Source organism: Lissotriton vulgaris, chromosome 8, assembly GCF_964263255.1.
Source record: "Lissotriton vulgaris chromosome 8, aLisVul1.2, whole genome shotgun sequence".
Lineage (NCBI taxonomy): Eukaryota > Metazoa > Chordata > Amphibia > Caudata > Salamandridae > Lissotriton > Lissotriton vulgaris.
The window spans coordinates 1,359,300,074-1,359,326,625 of record NC_141696.1 but is presented as its reverse complement, the minus strand read 5'-3'; the positions used below and the strand labels follow the sequence as shown (position 1 = coordinate 1,359,326,625).

General features: G+C 50.2%; 1 protein-coding gene across 1 annotated transcript in view; it reads left to right on the top strand.

The window, feature by feature from the left end:
* Positions 1-11,811, top strand: part of CEP295 (centrosomal protein 295) — a 582,564-nt gene extending 570,753 nt beyond the window's left edge. The window contains exon 36 of the mRNA XM_086935313.1: positions 11,371-11,811. Within this exon, the coding sequence (XP_086791439.1) occupies positions 11,371-11,406 (36 nt within the window). The 3' untranslated portion in view covers positions 11,407-11,811. The remainder of the gene's footprint in view (positions 1-11,370) is intronic.
* Positions 11,812-26,552: the final 14,741 nt, after the last annotated feature.

Below are 26,552 nucleotides of genomic sequence, written 5' to 3'. Positions count from 1 at the left end.
GCTATTCTCGAGTAATTTAGGGATAATTTCTTTCCCATGTTGGTAACATATATACATTTGTATACCAAATAGGTCACGTGTCCCCTACTCCCCCGTCCTGAGGAAGACCCCACAGCAAGATTAACACTCATATCTGCGAGCACGAGGGTCGAAACGTCGACAACAGATTGTTCTTCGCCATCAACTCCATACCCCATTGTTCTCATTTACTGTACATCTGGAGTATGATTTATGTGTAAAAGAATTCATATGAACCTGTTGGTCCGGTTTTTTGTACACTAATATGTAACTTTGTGAAATAAGTTTTATTCGTTGATTTTACTGTCACCTAAGAATCCTTCTCCTTCACCGAACTCCCAACACTATCACACCTCCTTCCCTATCTCCCACCCTTGGGGCACTGTAAATAATTACAGACTAATGATCGTGTGAATTAGCATAACATATGCAACGTATCACCACATTGTGAATAAAACAATGTGGATTGAAGCTATGTCTGTTTGATTGTTTGTATATTTTTGGTTATTGTCTTCACCTTACTGGGACCCCTTCCAATACTTCAAAGCTAAACTAAGCTCGTCCTCGCTGAGGGTTCACCTGGCAGCGATTGTGGCATACACAAGAGGAGAAACAGGAAGAAGTTTCTTCACTTCCAGAGTAGTTAAAAGGTTCCTGGAAGGAGCGAAGAGAATAGCGCCACCCAAGAGGATGCCGCCGCCGGCATGGAACTTAAACGTGGTACTGACGGAACTCATGAAGCCACCGTTTGAACCCATCCATAAAGCGTCACTGCAAATGCTAACAATGAAGACAGCTTTTCTAGTAACAATAACATCGCTACGCAGAGTAAGCGAGCTACAAGCTTTGACGCTGCAAGAATCGTACATACAAATACACAGTGACAGGGTCGTGATGAGGACAGACCCCCATTTCATGCCCAAGGTAGTATCTAAATTCCACATGAACCAAAGTATCCAGATACCTAGCTTCTTCCAGAAGCCCACGTCAAACGCGGAGAGGGCGCTCCACACTCTGGACGCAAGGCGGGCAGTAATGCACTATATAGAAAGGATGAAAGAACACAGGAAGAAGAAACAATTCTTTGTGTCCTTCGCAAGGAGTCTCCTGGGTAGACCAGTGACTAAGAACACCATAGCAAGATGGATTGCCAAAACAATACAGCTCTGCCACAAGCAAGCTGGTGAAGAGCTCACGGAGGGGCCACGAGCCCACTCAACCAGAAAGAAAGGGGCAACGATCGCCTTCCTGGCAAACACGCCCATCCAAGACATATGCCTGGCGGCAACATGGGCTTCAGTGCACACTTTCACTCAACACTATTGCGTAGATGTGCAGATGAACAAGGAAGCACAAGTGGGCCAAAGAGTGCTTCAACATATCTTTAACAACCAACACTCATCTTCCACCCAGCCGCCACATGAGTGACTAAACCGCTACGAAATCTATGCACAGCATAGTGAATCCAGAAAGATTCACGCTGCAAAACGAATAGTTTCTTACCTGTCGGTGTAGTTTTGCAGCTTGAAGATCTTTCTGGATTCACTAGCGAACCTACCCACCTCCGCCAGAAAGATGAGGCTGGAGAAGGTGGAAGGACATAGAGTAAGATAGGAACGTTTAACAAGACAAATATACGTGAAGAAGTTTACGTTGAAGGAAAGTTTATTACACATAGCCATGGATTCACCACAGAAAAAAGAAAAAAGAATCCGAAGATGGCGCCCAAGGGTGGGAGCTTCCGCAGGAAGCGTGCCGACGTCACGAAGGTGCACCAAATGGTGGGACGTCGACGCCCACCTGGGCTACAAAAAAGAGAAAAAAGACTATGAATCCGGACCCAACCACCAGATCGCGGAATAATGCACAGCATAGTGAATCCAGAAAGATCTTCAAGCTGCAAAACAACACCGACAGGTAAGAAACTATTCGTTTTTAGGGAAGGAACAAAGGCCCGGGGTACCTGATTAGTAGGAGCCCAGGGCACACTCAGTCAAAGAACATCAGCAATTCAGCAAAAGACGGGGGCATACCATGCAATAAAGAGGGCACTTTCTCACACGGCTGATCCAACTGGGGGAGTGGACTCAAGTCTCGCAATGCTCGGGACGTGGGGACCTTTGGTCCTTCTCTCCTCTGTCCAGTGCAGCCGGGTGCAGAGGTGTCCTGAGGCATCGGGTTTGTCACAAGAGGCACTTGCTGTATAGGGGGCCTGCACAAAGAGGCTGCAGGCCGCATCGGGAAGTCTACAGCTGGGAAACCCAAGGTGGGCTTCGAGTCTAGAGGGTCTGGCTGGCACTGTTGGCCCACTTCATCTCGGGCTAGGGGGCACAAGCGCAGTGGTGCTTTCCAGTGTCAGATCTTAGAAATTCTGGAGTCCTTGTAGCTCTTTGGCGTGACTGCAGGATGCAGGGTAGCGGCTATGCTATGCCATAGGGGTTTCTAGGTCTTGGTTGAAAGCTGGAAGACCCCCAGGCTTCTAGAGGCACAGACCGCTGCAGGATGAGTCGCCTTTGGCGCAATTATCAAGAACAGCAGACGGACCAGCAGGGCTGGCGCCTAGTCATTTGCTGTTGTTCTGTTCTTGTGACTCTTCAGTGTCCGTCGTCTTCTTTCTGATCAGCAAGATCTCATTTCCTGGTGCCAGGGGCTCCCCTAAATACTGAAGTTAGGGGCGTTAAAGGAGTGTAGGGTAGGAGCCAATGGGCTTCTCACCCCTGGGGACAGTGTGCTGCCTTTACAACTACTACTTACAAAAATTGCAGACTGAAATTTCGTGTTTACATCGGGTAGCACACTTTAGGGGTGGAACTACTCTGAGGGTGAAAACGCCTCTCGGACTACTAATGTTCCCACCTGTCCAGGCACCAAATGGGGCCCTGATCAGGGAGGTGGCATCCCTTAAAGGGAAGACAGATTTGCATACCAAAGGCGGCTGCCTCTTTTAACCCCCTGTCTTGGAATATAGATTTACAGGTCATCCTCTTGGAAGGCAATGTACACACCCTTTACCGGATCAGACTTTGTTTATGACCTCCTGAGAGCATTGGTCTTCACCCCTGGGGATCAGAAACTAGTCTGTGGTGGCAGGCTGGTCAGCACCAGTCAGCCAGCACACTAGTAGTTGGTAGGTTTTAAGGGGGCACCTCTAAGGTGCCCTCTGGGTGCATGCATTAATAAATCCATTACTGGAATCAGTATGGGCTTATTAATACAAGATGTTTGATACCAAACAGATTTGGTATCGGTGAAGTCACTGTGTAGCTGGGGAACTGTAGCTGGGGAGCTGTCGTTTTCAGCAGGGTCCATGTACTTAAAATGGCTTCCCTAGTCTATGGTACAGCAGAAATTGAACTGGCCAACACATGGCCATACCTGCTCATGAAGATATATCCACACATGCAGTTTAGTGAACCCTGCCTTAGGACTGTAAGGCCTGCTGTAGGGGAGACTTGCATATACTGTTTTCAGTGTCTGTGGGCATGGCACTCAGAGCTGTGTGCCATGTTGTGTTTTCACTTTTGTCTGCACCAAGAAATGCAACCTGTAATGACAGTCTGCATGAGTTAGGTGAGGGGTCCTTTAGGTTGGCACAATACATGCTGCAGGCCTTAGTGACCCTCTTTGGTACCCATACCCTAGATACCTAGGGTACAATGTACAGGTAAAAAGTGGGGGTGATCCTATCAACAAGGGACACTTTCCTACAATGACATCATACTTCCTATTGTTCTATTTGGTTAATGTGTCTCTTTGCCCTGTGTGGGATTTCGCGTGTGGATTCAAATAGACTCACGGACAACGGAGTTCTTGGTAAAGCCGGTTTTATTATTTTATACAGGTGCCTCTTCTGGACCGGCACTCGGTAGTACGGGAGGGGGTTTCGGTGTCCTCCGTCATGGTTCTCGTGCTCCAAGCCGCCGTTCCCGATGTCTTCTGGGAGTTATAGGCCGCTCTTCCGCCGTTTTAAATGGTGTATCAGATACCGACAGGAAAGAAAGAAACCAGTGTTAACCTGGCACTGAAAAGGCGTTTGATAGGGGAAGGGAGTGGGGACACACACTTGCAGAAAACGTACCCCGGTGCAAGTGTTGGAAAGATGGGGGGGGGGGGTAAGAGCAAGGTGTGCCGAGTGCTTCTTTAGGGTGGTTTGACCCACCTACGTCCCGCCCAACCCGTGAAGCGTGACCGTACCTGCTCTAGCCACACTTCCCGGGAAGTGTGGCTGGGCGATGCGCCTTCACGTTGGCCTCCTGGCTTGTCGTTGTAGTCTCGGTCTCCACCTCCTGCTTCCTCCGAGCTCCGCTCTCCCTCCCTCGCCTCCTCCGTCCTCCAATCTTCCTCTTTCGCCTCCTCCGTCTTCTGCTCTTCCTCGCTCGCCTCCTTCGTCCTCCGCTCTTCCTCCTTCGCCTCCTCCGTCCTCTGCTCTTCCTCGCTCGCCTCCTCCTTCCTCGAACTCCACTCTGCTCCGTCCTCTCGCCACCACTCTCCTTCTCTGCCTCCGGGTGATTCACACACCTGTGCAGTGTTCGGGCTGGGATTTACCAGTGACAGGTGGGCGGTGTCAGGGTCCAGCTCCGCCCAATTAAAGTAACACGGGTCCTTGTTGCACATCACGGGGTTGTATGTCACGTCCGTCGTCTTCCAGGAGTCGGTGTGCTGTTCGGAAAGAGGGGAGACAGTAACAGGTAAGCCTGGAGGGCCCGAATCCGGGTCCCCCTCGTCGCACCCCTCCTCCCTAGGATTCTCCCGATCGGGGAGAGGATACCGGGATAGTCTGCGTTGGCGTTGTCCTTCCCCTTTCTGTGACGAACCTGAAACCTAAACGGTTGGAGGGCCAAGAACCACCTCATGACCCTTGGGTTATTCGAGATATTTCGGCTCATCCACAAGAGCGGTGCGTGGTCAGTATACAGGATGAAGTGATGCCCCTCCAAGTAATAGCGCAGCTTATCGACAGCCCATCGAATGGCGAGACATTTCTTTTTGATCGTGGGGTACCTCACCTCCCTAGGGAACAACTTGTGGCTAATATAGAGTATGGGTTGTTCCAAACCAGCCTCTGTCTCCTGTGACAGTACCGCTCCGATGCCGAAGTCTGATGCGTCCGTGTGTAGCACAAAGGGTTTTGAGAAGTCGGGGGAGGTAAGGACGGGGCTTGTCGTGATAGCTCTTTTTAGGGACCGGAAGGCTTTCCACATTGCCGGAGTGGGTCTCTGTAAATCGGGGTTCTTGGGCAGTTTTTTTAAGGTGTCGGTCAACGGGGCTGCTACGTCAGAAAAAGAGGGGATAAATCTCCGGTAATATCCTACTAGCCCCAAGAAGGCCCTCATTTCTTTCTGGTTTTTGGGAAAAGGAGTGTCGGCTATGGCTCTAACTTTTTCGTGTTGGGGCTCTATGACTCCGTGTCCTAGGACATATCCAAGGTACTTGACCTTCTGGAACCCGATTATTGATTTTCTTGAGTTGATGTGTAGTCCAGCTCTGCAAAGTTGTTGTAGGATGATCTGCAGGTGCTGTAGGTGTTCCTCCCAGGACGGGCTGAATATAATGATATCGTCTAGGTAGGCCGAACTGTATCCTTGGTGGTCTCTCAGTACCTCGTTCATTAACCTTTGGAAGGTGGCAGGGGCCCCGTGAAGGCCGAAGGGGAGTACGTTTAACACGTAGAGTCCATCAGGAGTGGCGAAGGCTGTTTTCTTTCTATCGTCTTCTCGCAATGGGACTTGCCAGTACTCGTTTGTCAGGTCGAGGGTACTGATATATTTCGCATCCCCAAGTTTCTCTATGAGCTCGTCGATCCAGGGAATGGGGTAGGCATCGAACGATGATACTTCATTTAGCGCTCTGAAATCCATGCAGAATCTGCTGCTTCCGTCCGGTTTGGGCACCATCACTATGGGTGACGACCATTTGCTTCTGGAGGGTCGAATCACTCCTAGTTTCATCATTTCCTTCACTTCTTTGCTTATTGCTTCCCTCTTTGCTGCAGGGATCCTGTAGGGTCGTTGCTTCTCTGTGACTACCTCAGGGGTCTCTATTCGGTGTTCCGTCAGTCTGGTCGTCCCCGGAAGATTAGAGAATATGGGCTCAAAGGGCCGTATGATTTTTTGTAGCTCCTCGTGTTCCTTCTGGAGTCATTCGTCGTTGATCACGAGGTCTTTCACCGTTGTTTCCGAGTCGTTGTCTGTGAGGGTTGCGAGGTTGGAAGACGCTGGTGGAGAGCCTAACCATTTTTTTTAGAAGGTTTAAGTGGGAGATCAGTGTTTTCCTCCCGCTTAGTTGTAGCCTATAGGTTGTCTTCCCTATCGTCTCTATGACTTGGTAAGGTCCTTGCCACTCGTTCTGGAATTTTTTTGTGGGTGAGGGTAGTAACACTAGGGCCCAGTCGCAGATGATGAGACGTCTCCATTTCTTACCCTTGTCGTAGTGTCTTTGTTGCTGCTTCTGCTTGGTCTCTAGTTGTGTAAACGCCAATTCGTGTATTTTCCCCAGTTTGTTCTTTAGGTTTTGGCTGTATTCCAATAGGGTTCTTGTTTCTCCTGAGGACTCTGCTTCCCATACCTCCTTGGTCATTTCCAGAAGGCTCCTAGGCTGTCTCCCATAAAGCATCTCAAAAGAGGAGCATCCTAAACTACTCTGTTTCTGGCCTTGGATGACATATAAGGCCAGAGGTAGCAGAAGGTCCCAGTCGTTTCCGTTCACCGTGAGCATTTTCTTCAGCACGGACTTCAGGGTCCCATTGTAGCGCTCCACCAGTCCGTCCGTCTGGGGATGATAAGCAGACGTCCGGATCTGATGGAGGCCTAAGAGATTGCATACCTCCTTCATGACTCGAGACATGAACGGGGTCCCCTGATCCGTAAGGACTTATTTAGGAAACCCCACTCTAGAGAACAGCTCCAGGAATTTCTCCGCGATATTCCTCGAGGTGGGGTCTTTCAGAGGAAATGCTTCCGGGAAGCGAGTGGCGTAGTCCACTATTACTAGGGCATATTGGTACCCTCTCCGTGTTTTTGGCAGTGGGCCTATGAGATCCATGCCGACTCTCTCGAAGGGCGTTCCGATTATAGGAAGAGGTTGTAGGGGTACAGCAGGTGGTCTCTGTGTGTTTTTGCGTTGGCAAACATCGCACGTCTGACAATGGGTCTTAATATCCTGGTAAGCTCCTGGCCAATAGAAGCTTCTCAGCACATTCTGGGTGGTCTTCTCGCTCCCAGTGTGGCCTGCCATCAAGTGCGTGTGGGCAAAGAACATGATTTGTTCCCTGAAACAAGTCGGAACTAAGAGTTGTAGCGGGTCCTCCTGTTTCGCCTGTCTATATAGAAGGTCATCTTTTATCAGGAAGCGGGGATAATGTGGTTGGGGGTTGTTCTGACCAGCATGTGCTTGTTCCCAGGCGTTGACAAGGTTGGTATCATTGGCTTGGGCAAAACGAAAGCTCCTGTCTCCCTCCCAGGGGTCAGGGGATGTCAGGGCAGGAAGTGGAGGTGGTTTGGGGGACCGGCCCTTTAATACCTGACCCTTAAACATGTCTAGGAAGTGGGGGTTATCGGTCCCTAATATGAGCTTCTCAGGAAGGGCGTCCAACACACCTACCTTCACTACTAGCGTACTCTTGCCTTCCAGGTCTATGGGGATATATGCCACCGGGTAACCTTTGACGTCACCGTGCACACATTTTATATACACTGTCGCATCTGGCATTACCTGGAGGGGTCTCACAAAACATCCCTGTATCACAGACTGTTTGCATCCCGAATCTAGGAGTGCACTGACCACAGTTCCATTGACTTTGACACTCTTGTGATACGCTCCTCCGAGTTCAGCGGTATACATGACGGCCTTCGGTATGTACCCGACCTCCATGGGTTCTTCCTGGTTGCGTTTTTGTGGGCACAGGCGAGCGATATGACCCCAAGCCCCACAGTCAAAGCACTGCGGGCCCCGGAATTGGGGAACCTCCGGGGACGCAAAGCGAGGAGCCGGTAGACCACAGGGGGCTCGAGGACGACGCTACGGCCGGAGGGGTGGCCTATTTGTTTTCTCAGGTTCAGTGGTATGCAGGCGGCGCTGTGCCCTAACAAACGTGGTTGCCATCTCCATCGCTTTTTTGGTTGACAGGTAGAGTGTTGCCTCAGCCATCTCTGTGTCCCGTAAGGCAAGGCCTCTAAGAATTGCTCGAGGTATATCTTATCCATGATTTCCTCTTTTGTGCTGGTCATGGGCATGAGCCATTTATCTGCTGCTGCTTTCAGCCTGTAGAACAAAGTCTTAGGATTGTCTCCGGTGAGCCCTCTTTCTTTATGAAAGCGTACCCGGTAGGCCTCTGCATCCAATCCTAGGTGGTCTAGGATGATCTCCTTAATCTGTTTGTACGGTGTCTGTCTATTACTGTTGGCGACCTGGTATGCCGCCTGCGCCTCTCCTGTCAGTAGGGGTGCGAGGAAAAACGGCCATTTCTCCAATGGCCACCCACATGCCAATGCCACCCTCTCGAAGTTGGTCAGAAATGCGTCGGGGTCTTCGCCTGCAATGTACTTTTGCAGGGAGATTCCTGAGGGGGTGTGCTGTGGACGGATGTCTCTGGCCTGGTTGATGACAGGAGCGCCTGTCTGTTGCATCCCCTCGAGTCTTGTCACCACGGTGTTTCTGAAGGTGTCTCTATCTTGCTGGGCGGAGACGAGCTGTTGCTCCACAGCCCAGCCCAATTGTTCCTGGCCTTTGATCAGTGCCTGTAGCATTTCTTCCATCTTTGTGTCCTGGATGGCTAGTTCGCTGCCCGTATTCTCCACCACTTGTGGGATTTCGCGTGGGGATTCAAATAGACTCACGGACAATGAAGTTCTTGGTAAAGCCGGTTTTATTATTTTATACAGGCACTTCTTCTGGACCGGCACTCGGTAGTATGGGAGGGGGGTTTCGGTGTCCTCCGTCGTGGTTCTCGTTGCTCCAAGTCGCCGTTCCCGATGTCTTCTGGGAGTTATAGGCCGCTCTTCTGCCGTTTTCAATGGTGTATCAGATACCGACAGGAAAAAAAGAAACCAGTGTTAACCTGGCACTGAAAAGGCGTTTGATAGGGGAAGGGAGTGGGGACACACACTTGCAGAAAACGTACCCCGGTGCAAGTGTCGGAAAGGTGGGGGGGGTAAGAGCAAGGTGTGCCGAGTGCTTCTTTAGGGTGGTTTGACCCACCTACGTCCCGCCCAACCCGTGAAGCGTGACCGTACCTGCTCTAGCCACACTTCCCGGGAAGTGTGGCTGGGCGATGCGCCTTCACGTTGGCCTCCTGGCTTGTCGTTGTAGTCTCGGTCTCCACCTCCTGCTTCCTCCGAGCTCCGCTCTCCCTCCCTCGCGTCCTCCGTCCTCCAATCTTCCTCTTTCGCCTCCTCCGTCCTCTGCTCTTCCTCGCTCGCCTGCTTCATCCTCCGCTCTTCCTCGTTCGCCTCCTCCTTCCTCGAACTCCACTCTGCTCCGTCCTCTCGCCACCACTCTCCTTCTCTGCCTCCGGGTGATTCACACACCTGTGCAGTGTTCGGGCTGGGATTTACCAGTGACAGGTGGGCGGGGTCAGGGTCCAGCTCCGCCCAATTAAAGTAACACGGGTCCTTGTTGCACATCACAGGGTTGTATGTCGCGTCCGTCGTCTTCCAGGAGTCTGTGTGCTGTTCGGAAAGAGGGGAGACAGTAACAGGTAAGCCTGGAGGGCCCGAATCCGGGTCCCCCTCGTCACACCCTGGGAAGAAGGAAGGATTTAATTGAAGATTACTTTAAGCTCTAGACTGGTGAAATTGACTCAGCCCAGAATTATATTTAATGATATTTAAGTCACAACAGTGAGCATCCCAACTAAGGTCTTAGGATCCTGTGGGAACCTGGGTTGGGGGCCTATCAGGACAAGAGACTGAGTCACCCCTCTAGCTGGGTGCCTTATGCCAGTGGTGAGGGTACAAGTGCATTCCAATTCCATTCCTGGGCACTGTAAGTGCAGTGCTGCCATTAAAAGTATATGGTGCTGGGAGTTTGTAATTACACTGAAGACTGGTAAGTTTGGTATACAAGAAATTAAAACGACTGAGGAATCAGCTGCATTGCATCTTGACTGTCAAGAGTTGCTGATTCCACTGTTCTGCTATGTTCACCTGAGCTAATATCATGAAGCAAGCATTGGAATCTACACTGATGCTGGAGGCTTGAAGGCTCAGGTGTGTTGAATTTACCATTATCGGGCAGTTCTTCGGGGGCTAAACAATGTAGAGGGAACTGGGGAGTCCTTATTACAAACACTGTCTTTAGTCCTGAACATCATACTAATTACTGCTACAAGCTCACTGAATGCTGAGGACCACTTTCCCCACGTCCTGAATTCTCCCGCCCCCTTCCATTTTAGGTGTTTAGTCTTTAGCAAGTCACAGAGACCCAGTTATTGCTTTCTTCTGAGGGTTGTATAAATTAGAGATTCAGATATAGCTGACACTTGAATGACGCATAGTAAATGAAATGCCCAGATAGTGTTATAACTTCATAAAAAAAATAAGACTTTTTATATACTTTAGGAGTTGTGATAGTGTAGTAAAATGTATTTATATGAGATATTGCATCATATTGTTTCTAGTCTTTAATTATATAGGGCAATCTTGCATCTCCAAGATTGTAGAGACAATATGCAGCCTAGGTTTGGTGTTGGGTTTGTTTGGAAACACTGACTTTGTGTTCGTAATAGTTTTACTGTATCACGTTGTCTGTGATGGAAACAGTACCTAACCTGTAATCACCTTTTCAGCGTTTGTATTCAACAAATGTATTGCACTCGAGTTCTATATTGTTTTCACCCATTACATACCTGCAAAACTCTTAAGAAAACTTTTTTTGGTGCAGGTTACATTTTTTCCACCTCATTGACTAATTTGCAGTGAAAATCTACGAGCTTAATAGGTTTCATAAACAAATAATTATTAAGTCAGTGTCTGTAATACTTCTATCTTAAAATGCGATTCCCAGCTTGATGGTAGAAAAAAAGCAAAGTTTGTGAATTTATGTGAAGCGTGTCTTTAGAAGCTAAGCTAAGGAAAACCTCATGGTGGAGTACAACGAGTATGGCCTTGTAGTCACACAGTCGTCAAAGGTTGCACTCTGCTTTTGCACCTAATAGCCGCCTGTCTCCTCCCGGCAAACGTCCTATTAGTCAGAAGAAAATGGGTCTCTAGTACCATAATCACTCGAATGAATAATGTTTACTATTTCTTCTAAGCTTCATTTTTTCAGGTCTTAACAACAGTTTTCAAAATTGTTTATTCTAGATAAAACATTATAATTCTTCATATTTTCAATAACTTCTTTTTCATTACGCAGAAAACTCTGGAAAAACTGCGTGCCAAAATGTCATGAAAGATCATTCTTCATAAGAGATTGGAAGATCGGAAGAAATGGTGTTTTGAAACACAAATGGTGCTGTACCCTCGAAATATTTGGTATTGAGCAGATTGACTAATTATTGAATCTTATATTTAAAGATTATTCTCTGTACAGTTACACCATTTAAACAAGGATCTTATGTGGTCTTATTTAAAAGCTTATTTTACCTGTTTCATTGATGCATTATTGATATTCAATAGAGGTGCATTTTGTATTATGTATCAATGTTCTGTGTAACTTTTGAGATGTAATATTTCAAATAGAACTTGATCGACACAAATTATGTATTTTTTAAGTATTATGTAAATTTGTATTTTTAAAAGTAATCTATTTAAACAAACTTTTTATAAATCTTTTAATAAAAATCGGATATTTCTATATGTCTTGCATTATTGTTCATTGAACCGTGTGTAATAGGAGACTTCAAATGAGTTTGCTCAGTGTTTGTGCTTTGTTTTCTGGAATAAATGGTGCTTCAGGTTATGCTCCTTACTAGCTATTGCTACCTTCATATTATTGCGAGTATCATTAAGATTATTTTGTTTTAACCAGATTTTAGTATTTTAAACAAAAACACTACACATGATGTTATAGGTAAGTTAACCAGAAAGGATAAAGGCAGCAGAATGCAGGAACAACTTTGTACGCTAAAGGGTGAGTCTCCACATAGTGGAACAATGTCTTGGGGTGCAAGCTATTCAAAGCATTGTAACAGTACTATTACCATTATATACTCTAAGGCTGGCCCTAATCCGGAAGAATCTTCTTTGCTTTCAGAAATCTGTAGATTAGGTGGTGTCCCATTGAAGCATCTGTTACTACGCCAGACCTAGAGAGTGATCTTGAATGAATATATGACCTAGCTCCAGCCATGGGATAAACACGCCTGGCAGTTACTTACTTGCTAAAGGCAATGGTCAGATCTCTAACTATCCAGCAGCCTCAATCTTGGAGGAATTATCAACAGTTTTGTTAATTTTGGGGATTCTCCGTGGGTTGTCTGTTTTATCAGTGTTAAACTCACCAGTCAGTCACAACAACCTCAGTATCATCTGGTCTTCTAGTACAGGGGTAGGGCCAGGGAAAAGGCTGTAGATCCCTCCAGGACACCTTGGCCTCTTCATCCTCCTCTCCTGCTCCCTCATGAAAGTTCTCTTCCCCAGACTCACATGCAGGGTGAGTGTCTTCTTTTCAGCTGGCCTGGAATGCCATTACTTCAGACCAGTGGATCCTTCAAAAAGTAGCCTTGCCCCTCTTTCTGGCTCTACCCCTACATACCACCCCTGCCCTTGTCTCCCACCCTGGACCACCTTCTCATTATGCAGCAGGAGGTGGCTCTCGCAGAAAGAAGCTGTGGAGTTTGTGCCAGAGTAGGAAACGATTACAAGCAATGTGGTAACCCAATGGTTTAAGGATTTGGGAACAATTCGATATGAGAAACAATGGTCCTTGACCAATACTTCACAAAATAATGATCAATTACGTTATTTTCATTTTTCAGAGCTAATTAGTTTTACAGCTGCTGGAGATCAAACCAAAAAGAGGTAAACATTTATAGAAGGTGCAACAGCCAAATCTTGACGGAAATTCGTAGATTTATTCCGTAGCATGAAAGGCTATTTCCCTTTTTTGTTTTTTAAGACAAAGAATAATAATAAACAATTTCAGCAAGCAGGTTGCTCTAAACGAATGTGCAAAGAAGAGAGTGCTCAAGGGTGGGGGGTTGGACTAAATCCCAGGTGTAGGATAGAAAGGAGAAAGAATTCTAAAATTGGACGTAGTGGGATTGATAAAGGATTATCAGTCAATGGTGCCCTGGCCCAAAGATATTTTACATGGTCTATTTACAACCTTTCTTACAATCACAAAATGTATCTTGTGAAGGCACGTGACAAATGGGTGTATGTTGGGTGCAGATGCAAGGCTATGGTCGTCGACGTTTCGACACAACTTGTGGCACAGAGGGTGTTTTGGACCTTGGCCAGCGGGTCTTCCTCAGGACTAAAGTGAGCAACCAAGCGGAATCTCATCTAATGTAGAAGAAAGAAAGGGCTGTCAGTGAAGTGCACATTGATAGGGCTCCTGAATTGATTCAAGGTTTTTTAAAAATAGAGGAGCTTACCCGCATAGCATTGCGTCAAGAAACCAGTGCAAGAGTTCTGGTAATCAGGCAGGAACAGCCGTTCTCTGTCGGTGTGGGGCGTCTGCTCAATATTCTAGGGTCTACTGCGCAGCGGTCGGGAAAGCCGGCAAAAACCTTTGCCTGGGAAACTGTAAGACAAACCTATGTGAACATAGGATGGATCTAATCCAACAAAACTATGTGCTATTTACAATGAATAAGGTTGCATGTATTTACAATTAAAACAAGGGGTAAATGTACATTAGGGCGGTCCCCAGTAATACTGCTCGTTTGGACATAGCAGCATGCAGTACCAAGGCCGGGTATAGTAGCCTCAGTAGTCGGCCCCATCAAGGGGGTCGTGAAATTAGTGAATCCAATTGGGACGAGTGACTTTGTGAAGGTTGGTATTGTGGGGATAATGCAGAGTGCAAAACAGGCAGAATAATTCGTAAAAATACACTCGATGATTGTCATAGTGCGCGGCCGTGCAACTGGCAGTTAGGGCAGTGTCCGGTGATGTTGTGCACTGTGCAACGATGTCTTTACCTTATAGAGTTCTAATAACTGCTCCTGTGTGCATCAAAGAGACAGGGGTTCCGATCTTGCCATGTATTTAAAGTCCGCAAGAGCGTCCCGTCAAACGCGCTCGGTGCCTTGACGTGAGCCTAACGCTTGCTGCGTCATGTTTGCAGTAATGGAAAGTGAAGACTATTTACAGTACAGCGATCTTGATGCTAGTTTGTACTCGGGCATCTGTTTTTGGGCCGTGTGTGGTACTGAGATGTGTGCGTATCTGGTGTATGTATGTCATATAGTCAATGGAGATAATTACATACATTTATGTATACATATTACAGGTTTTAAGCGGACATTCATACATAGTACAATCGTGTGCAATCTAACTTACGAAATAGAGACAATTAACACAGTGATAATTAAAATTGACAAAGTAAGGCAACATTTGGAAGGCCAGATAATTATATATACGATCCAGTTTAGAGAAATGAGATCTATAGGGTCAAGTGGTCATACAGTACTGTCATGACTAGCTGCAAGTGGGTTTTTTCCAGAGTTGGGGAGGGTCAGACAGTGTTCAGCACTAATATCTGTTTACCTATTTTGTCTGATTCATTCAGTTCCCTCGTTGCTGTGTCAAATAGGTGTATCCACCTACACTCACGAACGTTCAAAATGTTCACTAGGTCACCTCCTCTCGGGTTTGGCTTCACTTTCTCAATGACCCACCATTTAAGGCTATCCGGGGTATGCTCAAAAGTTTTGAAATGGTCTACCAGGGGGCTCCCTGGACCCCGCAGCGGATGCGGCTGCAGTGTTGTAATATCCTGCTCTTAACCTTTTGAACCATCTGTCCAATGTACATGAAGTCACATGGGCATGTAATTCCATAAACAACTCGTGATGTGTTGCAATTGCTGTGATCTTGCAAAATGTGGGTGTGTTTATTGTGGGTAAACTGTTTGACCTCACTAGTCATAGGGCAAGCCTTACACCGACCACATTTGTGGTGCCCTTTTACCTGGGATAACCCCCACAGAGTCATAGGCTGTGCGGTGTTTGCTAAAGGTAACAGGGACCTCACAACTTGTTCCCTCACATTCTTGCCTTTTCTGAATACGTGTAAGGGGGGAGGTGCACCCCCAACTTCATCTGCCACCAGATGCAAGTGTTGATTGATTATTTTCTTAATGGCATTACTTTTAGTGGAGAATGTTGTGACACATACAATGCGGTCCTTTTCGTCTGTTGATTTTTGACGTATTGTCAGTAAAAACTCTGTGGTTAAACCACACACGTTTACGAGACTTTTTGAGAAGTCTATTGGGGTATCCCCTCTCTTTTAGGCGTGTCAGTAGGCCCGCTGATTCCAAGAAATAATCCTCCTTTTTAGAACAGTTCCTCCGCAGCCTCAAGAATTGCCCGAAGGGGAGGTTATCCCTGAGGTTGCGGGGTGGTGACTAGAGTACCTGAGCAAGGTATTGCGTTCGTGCTCTTTCCTGTATAGGCTAGTGTACAGTTTTTCTTGTTCTGCCAGTATGGTGATATCCAGGAAATGTATGGACGGTCTGTCAAATTCCAGGGATAATTGAATGTCGCTAGACCGTGCGTTGAACCATGTATGGAGGGCTTTCCTCATCTCCTTTCCGCAGGATCAAAACATCGTCTATATAGCGGTGCCACAGCTCTATGCACTCACTATATGGGTTGTTGGTGTTCAGAATACGCGTCTATTCATAGTCATCCATGAATATAAGCAGGAAACGGGCCAAGGATGTTACCACTGTTACTTCGTTGTGCCCAAGAATGACAGAGGTCTGTGTCTGATCTTGGATCTCAGGGAGTTGAATCTCTTCTTCAAAAATGAAAACTTAAGGATGCTGCCCACAGCTCAAGTTTTATTGGCGTTGGACACTGGAGGTTGTCGCTCGAACTGCAGGATCCGCACTTCCACATTCCCATCCTACAGTTGCATCATAAGTATTTTCATTTTGTAGTGGGTTCTATGCGCTACCAGTTTGCTGTATTCCAGTTTGGTTTGAAATTTGCACCTCGAATTTTGACTTGGGTGATGGCAATTGTGGCGGCCTCAGAAGCTTAGAATCCTAATATTCCTGTACCTGGACAACTGGCTGTTCAAAGCCGGGTCGCCAGAGGTGGTCACAGACCATCTGCAGTTGACAGGTCCACTTCTGTTGACCTGAGATTTTCGATCAATGAGTCCGGATCTCACTTTCATAGTGTCAGTACTGGACATCACTCTTCTCTGTGTAGTTCCTCCACCTCAAAGGATTGTTGACATAAAGTAAAGGGCCCTGTTCTTTCAAAAAGTTGTGCAAGTTTCAGTCCTGAAGGTCCTGATGTCTCTAGGTCTACTGGCCTTTTGCATTCTTCTAGTCACACAGGTAGGTTGGCACATGGGGGCCCTACAGTGATGACTCCACAGGCAGTGGCTACTGTACGGAGGGAACCTGTTGGACTCCATTGTAAACTCCCCTAACACTGCTACAGAAGTGGTTTGGTGGCAGAATGATGCTAACGAACAAGTTACTTACCTTCGGTAACGATATATCTGTAAGAAACATTAGTTAGTGTTAGATTCCTTACCTTAGAATATCCCCAGGCGTCAGTCTGGATCCGGAAACTTTTGCGTAGCAGTACCCCTGCGCGTCGGTAGGCGTCGTCTGCAGGCGTCCCCTGCGGCTCCGCGTCCGTCGTCGGCGTCGTGCGCCGTGATGACGTCGCTGGAGTATATAGACGCCGCCTCCGCGCGCTGATGTCAGTTCTTTGTACACAGCTTTTCCGCGCCAGGAGACGCAGAGCCATGAGAGGACCAACACTGGTGCCATGTAAAACTAGGGCCCTGAAAGGGATGTCCTTAACCCTAGGTATCAGTTCGCAGAACGGGGAGGATGGGTGGGTTCGATAAGGAATCTAACACTAACTAATGTTTCTTACAGATATATCGTTACCGAAGGTAAGTAACTTGTTCATCTGAAAGAAACACGTTAGTGTTAGATTCCTTACCTTAGAATACATACCCCAGCAATACCAACCCCGGTGGTGGGTCTGCGAACCAATACAATATTACACCAGAAAGTCCTGGAGGACAGAACGGCCAAAGAAGCCATCCCTCCGGACTTGACTGTCCAGGCAGTAGTGCCTCGCAAAGGTGTTCAGCGAGGCCCACGTAGCCGCTTGGCAAATGTCCTGCAAGGGGACTCCCCGGCCCAGGGCAGTGGTAGCCGCCGTGGCCCGAGTGGAATGGGCCCTCAGCCCAACAGGAGGCTCCTTCCGAGCCAAAGAGTAGCACGCTTTGATGCAGAGAACGACCCATCGAGAGATGGTCCGTTTACAGACCGCCCGTCCCTTCTTCGCACCCACGTAGCCAACAAACAGTTGGTCATCCACCCGGAACTGGCGTGTGCGATCCATGTAAAATGAAAGCGCACGTTTTGGGTCCAGACGATGGAGCCGCTCTTCATCCTTTGAAGGATGCGGAGGCGGGAAGAAGGAAGGGAGGGTGATGGACTGCCCAATTTGAAAGGCCGAAACAACCTTGGGCAGGAAAGAAGGTCTAGTCCTCAGAACCACCTTGTCAGGATGAATGGACAGGAAAGGAGGTTGGACAGAAAGAGCCTGGAGCTCACTTACTCTCCTGGCAGAGGTGATGGCAACCAGGAAAGCCGTCTTTAAAGTCAGGAGACGGAGAGGACAAGAATGAAGGGGCTCAAAGGGAGCACACATCAGAAAGGTCAGAACCAGGTTCAAATCCCACTGGGGCATCACAAACGGAACAGGTGGAAACATGTGAGTGATGCCCTTCAAGAATCGAGTTCCAATCGGGGATTTGAACAAAGAAGGCTGATCAGGAAGTCTCAAAAAGGCTGAAAGGGCAGAAAGGTAGCCCTTGATAGTGCCCAGAGCAGAGCCCTGCTGGGCAAGAGAAAGAAGAAACAGAAGAACCTCCGAAAGAGGGGCAGAAAGAGGATCCACAGCCTTTGCTGTGCACCATGCCACAAATCTGTTCCACCGACAGGCGTATACCGACTTAGTGGAGGGACGCCTGGCTGCCAGAATAACATCACAGACTTCAGGAGGCAAGTCAAATGGCCTCAACTGCCGCCGCTCAATCTCCAAGCATGGAGGTGGAGACTGGACAGGTTCGGGTGGAGGACCGTCCCCTGCTGCTGCGACAGAAGGTCCTCCTGAAGGGGCAGGCGGATCGGGGGACCGACTGACATGCTGAGTAGCTCGGGATACCAGTATCTTCGAGCCCAGTCCGGAGCCACAAGGATAACTTGGGCCCGGTCGCGCCTGATCTTCTTCAGCACTCTGGGCAGAAGTGGTATAGGCGGAAAGGCGTATAACAGACCGCAACTCCACTCGCGCCGAAAGGCGTCGCCGTGCGAGTGCCGTCTTGGAAACTCCAACGCGCAGAACTGATGACATTGCGCGTTCTCTTCGGTGGCGAATAGATCTAACCAAGGCTCTCCCCATTGCAGAAAGATGCCTCGCGCCACGTCCGAGTTCAGACGCCATTCGTGATCCATCGAGCACCGACGGCTGAGTTTGTCCGCCCTGGCGTTCAGGGAACCTGCCAGGTGTTGAACCGTCAGAGTCACGCCCTGACGTTCCAGCCATTGCCAGAGGCGCAGAGCCTCCTGGCAAAGGGTCCACGACCCCACTCCGCCCTGTTTGTTGCAGTACCACATGGCGGTGGTGTTGTCGGTGAACACCTGCACTACACTCCCGTTGACAAAGGGGAGGAATGCCTTCAGTGCCAGACGAATCGCCCGCAGCTCCAACAGGTTGATATGGAGCCGGGACTCCGCCGGAGACCAGATGCCTCTGATCTCTGCCTCTCCCAAGTGGCCACCCCAGCCCTGGAGGGACGCGTCCGTCACGACAACGTGCTCCGGTTGGGGAAGGGAGAGGGATCTGCCTCTGACCCAATCGCGGTCCGTAAGCCACCACTGCAGTTGTCTCGCAGTGTCCTCCGAGATCAAGACGTGGTCGGACAAGTTGCCCTGATGCTGGGCCCACTGAAACTTCAGGTCCCACTGCAGAGCCCGCATCCGCCACCGGGCGTGATGCACCAGAAGGATGCAGGAAGCCATCAGTCCCAGCAGCCGCAGCGTCAACCTGACCGAAACCCGGGATAGCGGCTGAAAGATGGGAATTAAAGCCTGAATATCCCGAACCCGCCGTTCCGGAGGATAAACCCGAAACAGCGCCGAGTCCAAAACCGCTCCGATGAAAAGGAGCTTTTGAGAGGGACACAGGTGTGATTTCGGCACATTGATGGAGAACCCCAGGCCGTGCAAGAGGTCTGCCGTCATCTGAAGGTGGTGGACGACTGTCTGGGGCGAGCCCGCCTTCAACAACCAGTCGTCTAGGTAGGGGAAGACTGAAACCCCCAACCTGCGCAGATGGGCTGCGACCACCGCCATCACCTTTGTGAACACCCGTGGGGCGCTGGTAAGGCCGAAGGGAAGCACGATAAACTGAAAGTGCTCCAGGCCTACCGTGAACCGCAGGTAACGCCGGTGGGCCGGCAGGACGGGGATGTGAAAATAGGCGTCCTGCAAGTCCAACGCTACCATCCAGTCTTGTGGGTCTAGAGCAGCCAAGACCTGAGCTAACATCTTGAACTTCTCCTTCCGGAGGAGGCCGTTGACGTTCCTTAGATCCAAGATAGGACGTAGGCCCCCCTTGTCCTTCTTGGGTACCAGAAAGTAGTGGGAATAACAACCACGCCCTACTTCTGGCCCAGGAACGCGCTCGATGGCCCCCTTTGCCAAGAGGGCCGTAACTTCCTCCTGCAGAAGTGTCAAGTGGTCCCCCGACACACGGTGGTTCTGCGGTGGCATGGCTGGAGGAGAGGTCTCGAAGGGGAGGGAGTAGCCCCTTCGGACGATTTGCAGCACCCACCTGTCCGAAGTGATCGTGCGCCAGTGAGCGTGGTGATGGCGAACCCTGCCACCCACTGGCGTCACATGGGGCCGAAAGCACGGACTAGGAGGATTTTGGGGCAGATGCTGCGGGGGTAGGTGTGGTCTGACCCCGCCGTTGTCCCCGACCGCCACCACGGCGGTTTCCACGGCCGCCACCGCGTTGAAAGGATTGTTGCGGCGCGTGGCTGGCGGCACGTGTGTGGGCGCCCCTTCCTTGGCCACGAAAGGGACGAAACGAACCCGGTTGCTGACGCTGGGTCGAGAGACCCAAGGACTTGGCCGTGACCCTGGAGTCCTTGAAGCGTTCCAGCGCGTGGTCCGCCTTGTCACCGAACAGGTGACAGCCATCGAACGGCATGTCCATCAATGTATTCTGGACATCTGCCGAAAAATTGGCGGATCTTAGCCAGGCGTGGCGACGAATCGCCACCGTCGTTGACATAGCTCTGCCCAGCGAGTCGGTCGTATCAAGACCACACCGTATCGAATATTTCGCTGCATCTCGGCCCTCAGCCACAGCCTGACCGAGTTTTGCCCGCACCTCCATGGGGCATTCTGGCAGCAGTTCCGCGACCGTATCCCACACAGAGTGGGTGTAGCGGCCCAAGAGGCAAGCGGTGTTGCAAGACCGCAGGCCCAAACTAATGGACGAGAAGACCTTCTTGCCAAACTGGTCATACCTCTTGGATTCCCGGTCGGGCGGGGCCAACGGGAATGCGGACTGGGAGGTCGAGGCCTGGATTACCAGACTCTCAGGAGTGGGGTGGGTAGACAGGAACTTGGGGTCGTCCGGACAAGGACGGTGGCGCCTGGCCACGTTCCGATCAACAGGCGCACCTGAAGCGGGCCTGGACCACGTGCCCAACAGAACGTCTGACAAGGCTTCATTAAACTGCAGCAGTGGCTCCTGTGGGCATGACTGCGGTTTGAAGACCTCGGTGAGGATGTTAGGCCTCACGGCCGCGACGGGGAGCTCAAGGTGCAAGGCCTTGGCAGCCCTCATCAGCACCACAGAATATGCAGCTCCCTCCACCGATGCCACGGAAGGAGGAGAGATCAAACCAGGGTTAGGAGAGTCGTCCAGACCACTGGCATCCCCCAAGTCACCTGTCCAGTCCGGGTCATACTGGCACTCGCGTGACAGAGGGTCCTCGGACCCCTCCCAACCTTCACCGAACTCTTCATCTTCTCCATATTCGGAGTCAACGATGTAGACCGGCTCCTCGGGGTTTATGGGCCCCATCGGCGCCGGGCCCGGCGTCAAGCGACGCCGGTCCGGCTCCGCGTCCGGCGTCGGGGAAGGTAAGGGGACGGCGCCGCCCGGAGCCGGCGTCGGAGCCCCGCCGCCGCCGGCCGGAGCCGGCACCGGAGAACCGGCGCCGCGCGGGGACGGCGTCGGGGGTAACCCCGATGGTAACGGCGCCGGAGAGGCCGGAAGACCAGCCGGCGTCGATCCCGAAGGCCCTTGCGGCGCCGGGGTCGGAGCCGTCGGCAGCGCCGGGGCCGGAGCACCCGGCGGCGCCGAGGCGGGGACACCCGAACCGCCAGGGCCCCAGACGGTAGCACTGGGCCCGAAGGCACCGTAGGCCCCGTCGGAGAACCGAGCGCCCTCATGGCCATGAGGAACGCCTCGATCTCCTAAGGCGTTGCGCCGTGCCCAGGGACCGGAGGGTATGAGGCAGGCCGCGCCGGCGACTCTCGCGGAGCCGCGGGGTTGGGGTCACCCGAGCCCCCGGCCGCATCGTGCGAGCGTCGGGGGGAGTCGGGGGTACGATGACGACGCCCCGACTTCTTGTGCTTCTTACCTGATGAGCCCGACGAGTGGTGTCGACTTCCGGAACGCTCGGCGCGGCTCCGCGACCGCTCCCTCGAACGCTCTCTCGACCTCCGGCCGGACCGGGACCGCTCCCGGTCCCGACGTGGGGCCGACACCCGGAGCTCCTGTAGCTTGCGGGACCGCTCCCGCCTAGCCTTGTTGGTGAGGGCCCGGCAGTCGACGCAGGAGTCCACGTCGTGGTCGGGGCCCAGACACCGGAGACAGAGGCGGTGATGATCCGTGACCGACATCATGCGCTCACAGTCATCACAGTGCTTGAACCCAGGCATCCTAACAGGCACAATAGTGAAATAACAATAGAAAAACTTGGTCAAAGACCGGAGTACTGCTCTTCAGAGCTGCGTCCACTGGCGCGGAAAAAAGAAGAACTGACGTCAGCGCGCGGAGGCGGCGTCTATATACTCCAGCGACGTCATCACGGCGCACGACGCCGACGACGGACGCGGAGCCGCAGGGGACGCCTGCAGACGACGCCTACCGACGCGCAGGGGTACTGCTACGCAAAAGTTTCCGGATCCAGACTGACGCCTGGGGATATTCTAAGGTAAGGAATCTAACACTAACGTGTTTCTTTCAGATCTGGCATGCAGGATGGCCTTTACTCCTCCCACAACCATGACTACTGCAGTGACGGATGCCTCCACTTAAGGGTAGGAGCTCACCTGGAGAATCTGAAGATCAGAAGTTCCTGGTGTAGAAATAATACTATTTGTTCCAACAGGTTCTTCATTTAGACCTGTTAGAACTATGAGTGATTCAGCAGGTGCTCAAGGCCTCCATCTCCTCCATCCAAGGTCAGTCCGTCCAAATCTTCATAGACAATACGAAAGCAATGTGATACATGAACAAGGAAGGGAAAGTAATGTCTCTCCTCCTTTACTTGGAAGGATTTAAACTGGTCGTGGTCACATAGCCAAGGGAATCTTACTCATCACCAGTCATCTAGCGGGGCTCTGAATGTCAGAGCCAACAGCCTGAGCACGTCTTTTCTTGTCAATCACCAGTGGTGTCTTTTGCCGGAGGTAGTCAAGGACATCTTCCTCCACTGGGACACTCCATAGGTGGATTTGTTCACCCCCTCCAAAAATGCTCAATGCCAGCAGCTCTGCACCTTCCAGTATCCATTGAAGAGACCTTTGGGGAGGCTTTTCAATTGAGGTGGTATTTTCATTTCAGCTGCATTGTGCTTTTCCCCATGCCCTTGATTCCTTGGGTTCTGAGGAAGATCCCCTAAGCAGGCTTTTGAGACGGCATCTTAAGCAGCCTTAAATCCATCATGGGATTCTTTCCACTGCAAGGTCGCCAATTGATTTTCAATACCTTGTCATCTCATGCCTCGAGTATTGCAACAGTCTCCATCTGGGTGCCAAAAGATCGGTCTTGAACTGACTACAGATTGTCCAAAATGCTGCCACCAGTCTTCTTTCCTCCCTCCCAAAAATTCTGTTTGTCCTCTTAACTCCTAGGCAAGCCCCACTGGCATCTGGTTGAGAGGCGTTCAAAGTTTAAAACCCAATGCATTTCCCATAAGATCCTCTATAAGCAAGGAGTATCAAGTCTTGCTGCTTTGATGTAATCATATTGCCCTATGAGAGCAATATATATACTGTTGTTTTATTTTTAGAACCAAGCAAGCCTGGCACAGGTAAGCATTAAATACTTTTCAGTAATGGATACCTAAATTCAGCACTGGGACATTTCCTGTAAACAGGTAAGTAAAAACTTTTGGTTATTTGTGCGATTTGTATGTAATATTTTTAGATTTCAAAACTCCACACTTCGAATCTTTTTTGCGCAGTACATTGAAATGAATAGGCTTTTACAGTAAATTGCAGGTAAGTTACTTTTTACTCTACTTTTCTAACTCGGTGCTGGATACCTAGATTCAGCACTGGGACATTTCCTGCAAACAGGTGAGTAAACACGTTTTGTTTATTTGTGCGATTTTTTAAGGAATATTTTTAGATTTGAAAACTATTCACTTAAAAACTTTTTGGAAGAAAATTGTTAGTGTTACCCTATGGAGGAAAACAGGTTAACGGTTCACAGGTAAGTAATCGACTGTGGGAGTTAAGGTTCTGGGGTTAGACTCAGGGGTCCCCCAGGGTCAGTGATGCACTCTTGTTGCACCCTCTGCCGCACTAGAGCGGCCGACTGCAGAATGTTGAGGCCCAATGTTAACCAATAGGGGCTAGAGGGCATTCGGTTGGTGGCTGCTGGCAAGCAGCCTACTGGGTTGTGGGAGCAAAGCTCCTAGGGTTAAGGTCAGGGCAAATGAGGAAACAAAGTAGCACAAAAGGTGCACCCTCAGCGGCACGGGGACTGCCGGGTGCAGAGTGCTGTTTCGACGTTGACCGCCCTGTTTTTTTTTCTACAGAGAACCTCCGGTTTGCAAAAGCACTGCAGGCAGGGAGACAAAGGACTTCTAGGTGCGACCACCACTTGGAGAGGTAAGTTGGGAAGTTAAGGGTTGGTTAGGCACCGTTGGTTTGGGCACACAAGGCCGTGGGGCTTCGGGTGCAGTGGGTGCCTTTTAGGGTCGGATCTTCTTACCAGCTCCTGGTCATAGTTAGGGGGGGCCTTCTGGATTTAGACTGTATGCGTCGGCTGGAGGCTTGAGGCAGGTCAGGGGTCACCGGATCTCGGGTCAGGATCACTGGGGTGACCTCATGGTGTTTTTTCACTCGACCTCGGGTAGGGTTCGGCGGTGCAGAGTGGCCTGGATTTGCGGTCCCTGGCTGCTGCCAGAGGTTGTTGCTTGAACAAGTCCTGTGTTCACAGGCGATTCAGTCTTTGAAGTGAAGGCAGGCAGGTACTCCAGGGTTTTTGAGGTTGCTGGCTGCAGGACACACCGGGATTTCGCAGAAGCAGGTTCGAGGGGAGATAGGCCTGTAGGGCTGGGGCCAAGTCAGTGGGCGTTGTCCTCTTGTTAGCTCTACACGGCTCTTCGGTCCTTCTCTTCTTTTCTTGTCGTTTCTGGATCTGAGGAAGCGAGGTTCAGGGTGCCCCTTAAATACTAGATTTAGGGGCGTTACTGGTAGGTAAAGGGCAGGGACCAATGGGTCCCTTCCCTGGTGTGGGTACACCCCCTATTCTGTCACTCTCCAGGACCTGGTCACTGTAGGGGCATAGAGCTTTTTTACCTGTACCCTCATCACTGGCATAGGGCACCACGCTAGAGGGGTGACTGATGTATGCCAGGGCAGTGGTTTGTGAGCATAGTACACAGGGATGTGTGCCATGTTGACTCTTCACTTTGTCCTGCACCAAGACACGCAGGAAAAAGTGGGGTCATACCATGGAAGAAAGAGGGCACTTTCTCACACACATACCCTCCCTGGGGGGACAGAAGATTCATGGTTGCCACTCCCAACCTATGGAACACCCTTCCCACGCACATCAAAGCATGTCAATCTGTTTTCCTTCATGAAGCTGTTAAAGACATGGCTTTTTGACCAATAAACATCCATCACTGGTGTCGTCCTCTAGACACTCCATTGCGCTGAGACACCCACGGGTGTTTGCGCGCTCTATAAATTGCATAAATAAATAAATGCATTATGGGACATGGTCACCTTAAGGCCTTACTGGCCCAGATGACACATGTTTGACAGACTGCTTTAAAATGCATACTACGGGCTGGTCTGGACTCTACTGACTACATTGGCATGGCTATTGGTACCAGTGCTGTACTAAGACTTCATGTGTGAATTTGTTCAACCAGATTTTCTTGTAATGTGGGAGCATCCCTAACGAATATGCCCTTTGATGGGCTCAGGCTCTTCATTAAAAAGGCTGATTCGGTGCTAAAATGATTTAAAGACCCTTGCACCACAGTACAATCCTTGTGATTATTGATGCCTGAGAAATGATTTCCCCACCAGTGCAGGAAATTCAGAGGTTACTTCAGAGGGCTAGCTTACAGCGAATGACAGCCCTCCCAACAAGTTGTGCAGCAGCCAGTCCAGTCCTTTCGATGCAAATTCAAAATGCTTACACTAGGGCAGAACCTCTCTGCTATGGACCAAGGAGGCTGGCTTGCAGGACATGTGTTTTAAAACACCTAAAGGCGTTACCTGCTGTTCAACGTAGGCGAAAACCATTTTCAGTTTGCCTTCACCCTTACCTCAGCCTTTTGGGTGTTCCCAAATGTGATGGCAGTGGTTGCTGCCCATCTTTGCATGTCATGAGTGCACACATTTCTGTACCTCGATGACTGATGGTTAAAGGTGGGTTCACCGCAGTCAGCCACTTCTGGAGCTGTAGGAAATTATGCATCTTTTGTTCATTTAGTATTTAGGGGCACCCCTGAACCTTGCTTCCTCAGAAACCAGAAGAAGAAAAGAAGGACCGAATCGCTGTGCCAAAGCTAACAAGAGGAGGACGCCCACTGACTTGGCCCCAGCCCTACCGCCTTGTCCCCACTTCGTACCTGCTCCAGCGAAATCCCGGTGTGTCCTGCAGCTAGCAACTTCGAGAAACCCAGAGGACCTGCCTTCCATCCCAAAGACATGGTCTCCCGTGAACACCGGATTTGGTCATCAAGAGATTCCAGCTGCGCAAGGATCCACGGGTCTGCACCAGACGCCCACGGACAGAGTTTGAGTGGACCAACGCCATCAGGAGGTCTCCCCGGCAATCTTGACCCAAGGTCCGGTGAACCCTGAATTGCCTCAAGCCTCCA